The sequence below is a fragment of the Pygocentrus nattereri genome, chromosome 6 (assembly GCF_015220715.1).
Source record: "Pygocentrus nattereri isolate fPygNat1 chromosome 6, fPygNat1.pri, whole genome shotgun sequence".
NCBI classification, from domain to species: Eukaryota; Metazoa; Chordata; class Actinopteri; order Characiformes; family Serrasalmidae; genus Pygocentrus; species Pygocentrus nattereri.
This window is the reverse complement of record NC_051216.1, coordinates 45,705,357-45,710,901: the sequence shown is the minus strand read 5'-3', so window position 1 is coordinate 45,710,901 and position 5,545 is coordinate 45,705,357. Positions and strand designations below refer to the sequence as shown.

The 5,545-nt window shown below is 43.5% G+C and overlaps 1 protein-coding gene across 1 annotated transcript; it reads left to right on the top strand.

The window, feature by feature from the left end:
• The first annotated feature begins 295 nt into the window (after positions 1-295).
• On the top strand, positions 296-4,181 carry LOC119263582 (uncharacterized protein C13orf42). The gene is made up of 3 exons (XM_037539109.1): positions 296-697; positions 2,577-2,721; positions 3,786-4,181. Exons 1-3 carry the CDS (start codon positions 296-298, stop codon positions 4,034-4,036), a joined length of 798 nt encoding a protein of 265 aa, XP_037395006.1. The 3' UTR covers positions 4,037-4,181.
• The last annotated feature ends 1,364 nt before the right edge of the window (positions 4,182-5,545 follow it).

The following is a 5,545-nucleotide window of genomic DNA, read 5'->3' as shown; positions in this document are numbered from 1 at the left end:
AGAATTACAGACCTGGTTGCTACGGCTACAGAAATGGTCCACAGAAACATACGAAACAGAAATCTGTCTGCTGTTCTGTCTCTGCATGAATTCAGCAACAATGGACAAGGTAACTGATAATAATCAGGAGTTCAAATTTGCGTGGAAGCCCTCCTCCTACAGGTACCTTAAATCCCTGTAACATTTGATGTATGGCAAGTCCATCCAAAGAGGCAATGGATGGAGATCAGGAGAATCATTTAAACAGGTATCATAGCAATTGTATCTTGAGGACCGGGTCGCTTCTCTTGCTGTGATGTTCAAGAAAATCAATGCCGTTTTCCGCCCCAACCATGGGCACCGGTCACAGGAAGACTACCACAATGCCTGCACCGTAAAGCTGGTGCGCAGTACATCTATGCTCGTGGTTGGGGAGAAGAGTGGCGTCCGGCAGGATTTGACCCTGAAGCGGAGCGTCAGCGCAGTCAGTGTGGAGTCCAGTACAACACTGTGCTACTACCATAGCCGAGAGGACAGGGTATGGCTCTACTCCCAGAACCAGAACTGTCTGGAGTATCTCCAGGAGCTGGTGGCACTCAGACGACAGTACACCAAGAGCATCAGTGACCTCAAGTATGCCGAACGTCGAGATACTGACTCCGGCAAGAAAAAGCCTGCGCCACAGCCACCACGGCCACCACACCGCAGAATCGTCCAGGTAAAGTCTTCATTTACTTTGATTGTTTGGGTTCCCGAGGTATTTACAGAGATATTAGAGTCAGTGCATGTCATATGATTCCTAGAAAGAATGAACCAGACTATGATAGGAACCTTACACATCCCTGACATTCAGTGGGACAAACCCTTTACCTAGGCCTGTCACGATTACTATTACACCACCGCCTGATGGCGACTTTTTCCAGAGCTGTTCGATTTCACAAACACTTTTATGTCGGAACCAGCAAAATGGTGCATTTTCATCAGTTAAGACAAATACATGCAAATAAAAGAAAGCGGAACACATTTACTGAGAAGTTGAAGTTCTGACTGGGGCTATAACATCATTAGAGGGCCATGGTCAGTAATATCTGTTTACATTACACCTTTAGAGTGTAATGTTTAATTACCAGAGCTTGAGCTGTGTGTCATCAATTTGTATCTCTGTCATATTGGCCAATCTGGCCACATTAGGCTTGTGCTTCAATAGATTGATCCAATGAACAGAAAGAGTTGTTTAGCGCAATTGCTTATATGGCAGTGAATTGTCAGCTAAAATTCCATGACTGTAACAGGACTACCTATACCAGAGGTATTCAGCTCGTCCTGGAGGGTCATAGTCCAGCACAGTTTGATTATCAAACACTGCATAATGAACAGATGAGGTGAGATGAATTGTGCTGGACACCAGCCCTCCAGAACTGGAGGTGAATAGCCCTGTCCCACACCAACAGTCAAAGTCGAGTGCCATAAATATCATGGACTTTGTCATTGTGTTGGCATTGTGAAGTCGCTGTTATAGTCATATTAGAAGCTTTGGTAAAAAAATAACTGCTGTCACATCTTGTGGTAAAAAAACCTGTTCCAAACCTGACATGGTGGAGGTGTGTTAGTGTGTTGTGCTGGTACAAGTAGATCAGACACAGTGGTGCTGCTGGAGTTTTTAAACACCTCAGTGTCACTGCTGGACTGAGAATAGTCCACCAACCAAAAATATCCAGCCAACAGCGTCCTGTGACCACTGATGAAGGACCAGAGGATGACCAACACAAACTGTGCAGCAGCAGAAGAGCTATCGTCTTTGACCTTACATCTACAAGGTGGACAGACAAGGTAGGAGTGTCTAATAGAGTGGACAGTGAGTGGACAGTGTTTAAAAACTCCAGCAGCACTGCTGTGTCTGATCCACTCACACCAGCACAACACACACTAACACAGCACCACCACCACCACGTCAGTGCTACTGCAGTGCTGAGAATGATCCACCACCCAAACAGTACCTGCTCTGTGAGGGTCCATGGGGGTCCTGACCACTGAAGAACAGGGTAACAGAGTATCAGAGAAACAGATGGACTACAGTCTGTAACTGTAGAACTACAAAGTGCAGCTATACAGTAAGTGGAGCTGATAAAATAGACAATGAGCGTAGAAACAAGGAGGTGGTCAAACTGTTACACCTGATCAGTGTATGTACACCAGCTGTGGGCTAAAACCAACAAAGCAACTTCACCACCACAGTGGACGAAGCCTGCTGGCTTGCTTGGGAGTATTTTAGTGAGGTCCGTCTTATGATGTGAGTTCAGTACACAACAGGTATTCATATCTCATCTCCTTAACAATCTCATTCATAGGATTTGGTGATGTGTGGAGGAAAAATGTCTGCTCAGCTTCAGAACATTAACGCAGCAATTTTTTGATGCCACTGATTTCTCTCATCATTCTGTAGTTGGTGTCGACACCACATACAGAACGATGACATAACTTCAGAGGCCTGTTATCCAGCACCTAAAAAGATTCATCACACAAACAGAAAAGGCATTTGTGACCTCCCTGCTGAAGATCATCTGTAACAGAGACATCTTTTTCCAAATTTCTCAAAGCATCCAAGTCCAGAACCTTCAGCTCCTCCGATTCCTAATGAAGAGGACACACTACAGTTCTTTGATGCGGTGATTGCGAGCTGTGATCCAGAGCGCACCAGGAAACCACACATAGATGATGGCCATGCAGACGTGGACTTTGTTGGTAAGAGTTCATTATTTAGACCAATCACATGCCACACGATGAATAGTTTCCTACCAACAGGGAGAAACTACAGGCCGATATTTTAGACTGGAAATTTAGGCCAGTGGTTCTCAATCCTTTTTATTCTAAGACCCCGTTTGTTAATCACAAATGCCATCGTCTCCAGTTTGAGAACTGCTGACACAGGGACGGCAGCAGAGACTCCTATGGCAACTGGAAAGAGGACACTGATTCATTCTACTTTGGCTAAAATGTGAGGTTTAAAATGTCTTTGTACCCTGAATTTTTTCATTGCTGCATCTGTTGTTAATATACTTACTAGCCTTCATCAATGGTGCCACAATAATCTTAGGGCCATTTTTTTATTTAAAGACTCACAAAACCACCATTTGATGATGTATCTTGAAGGTGGGAGGAAATACAGAAGGAAGCCAGATAGTAATGTCACTGCTGGAAAATGACCAACAGTTGTATGATTAAGTTAGATTAAGTGACCTTTATTTGTCCCACAATGGGGAAATTTCACCTCCTTCCTTAAAGTTCATTTTTTAAATAAATATGTCAATTTTCTCATTTTCATGATGTTATCAAGTAAGCGAAGACTGTCAAATGCTCCATTCTGCCCTTTTGTTGCGGTCGTTGCCTTTAGTTTCCACAGTTATGCCATTATTGCATTAATATTTCTTTTCAGTCACTGTAGCCGTTCCTACTAAACCAATCACTGCAAAATACAACTTGCCCATTGCTGAGCAGGAGAGACATGAGAGGTCTTTAAAAAGCGCTGCTGTCGGAACAAAACCTTGTATCTCCATTTTTGACTTTTTACAGTTTTTAACATATTTTGAAAATACCTGTTGCACTTCACATTGTGTGCAAATTTCAAAAGGAATGGACCAAAAAAAAAACATCCCAAAAATGACTTGGGGGGGGGGGGGGGGGGGAGTCTGGTTCCATTGACTTACATTAAAAATAAAGCAGGTAATTTCTTTCTCATGTAAATTTACCATTTTGGAGATACAACAGAAGCAAAAGGTAACTAATTCACATCATGGCTTTCTTTCCAGTGGCTACCAGTACCTGTGAACATGATCTCCACTCTAATTGGGTTTTGCGGGACCCTCGGCGGATATCCATGGACGAATCTCGTCTGAAGCGTGCAGACATGAGCACGGAGCAAGGCGCTTGGAAGAAGGCGGTTGGCGGGACCACAGGCAGCACTAGACGTCTTCAGCGAAACCCCATCCACCTGCCCAAAGTGGTGGAGAGTGCCTTCCAGACCTTGCGCTTCAAACCAAAGCTTAAGAAGAAAGATTAGCATGTGGAATTTGAAAAGAACTCTCCAGTAACTTGGCAAGGTCAAGCATGAATATCAGCAATAGGGATTCTTCAGAACGTGCCTTTATTGTGGTTAAACCAGGTTTTGGTTTCTATGTGGTCTCAGAGAAAGAGATTTTGATAAAAGTGTAAAGACTAAAAGATTCTACAGCACAATACGTTGCAGAAATGGACATCTGGAGGTGTTTGGTCATGTAGAGTGATAGCAGTGATAGATTTTGATCGTCCACAAATGTTACTTGCAAGAGCAGGTTCATTGTGCTGGGTGTGGATGATGGTTTCAGTTCAGAATGAAGCAGTAAGAGTCGTCAGGAATGAGCAGTCATCTGTTGTGGAACATAGAAGCTTGGTGACGTAATACTGGGGTCCTGGAGATCCCTCACTGGCCCAGCTTCATCAATTATCCATGCAAAACTAGTCTCAGTTTCAGCAACTCTTAACAACGTTACACTCAGGCCTCCACCAGGGCATGACCAAGCCGTTCCAGATAGAACTTCCGTTCATAGAGTTATCCAGCCCGAGTAACAGGACTCTCGCCTGCTAACAAACCTCAGCTACAGATTTGTCTACTGATCTGTCAACGGTCTGATTAATCAGTCAGTCGATCAGGTGCTGAGACAAGGGATGAAAAGCACAATGGGGTCCTCAGGCCATTTCCAGGTTCCTTTGTCGCTGCTGATCTCAAGCCCTCTGGATATTGGATATGGATCAGATAACTGAAACCTGGCCAATGTTCAGATCTACTGACCAGGATTCGTTGCAGTTTTGTCCTTGTGTAAACCCATGATCTGCAGTCCACTGGGAACTTTCAGAAAATTACAAAATACATTCTCAATCATCAAAAAAATCAAGGCTGACAGACAGGATGCCATTAAAGTCATAAAAAGTCATAAATATGTTCTGAGTAGAGATGCAAATTTTTGACAACTGACCGCTATTACTCTTTAACTAGTCACTAAAAACAGTTTAACATTTACCGTATAGTATTAGCCCAAGTAAATGAACATATATATATATATAAGATCATATGCATAGTTTAAACAACAATCAACGCAGTCAGCAATGCTTTAGAACTACATAACTACATAGGCTAATTATTAGTTAAACACATTTTGTGAGTTCAGACTGTGCCTTCAACATGGCGGTGGTAGTATGAAGGAAGACTGTTTAAGGGAGACAAGACCTCTGTGAACTTGGGCTGAAGTTCTGGGCAGCTTCTCCCTGTAGCTAGAAGGCCAAACCCCTCATAGCTGTAGTAGGAGTGATGTAGGTCTGAGGAACAAGGACGAGATAGGGTGGCGGTGGGGATTGAGAACCCTTCGTCATGGGAACCAAACCTGAGGATATGAATTTATAGGGCATTAGATTGGAAGGAGGAGGCTTGTTCCTCCCCCCAACCTCAGTTATAACTACATTTGTAGGCTATACCTCAAGGCTCCACTCAGCAGTAGCAACATTACATTTTATAAAGAGTCAGTTGTAGCTGCCT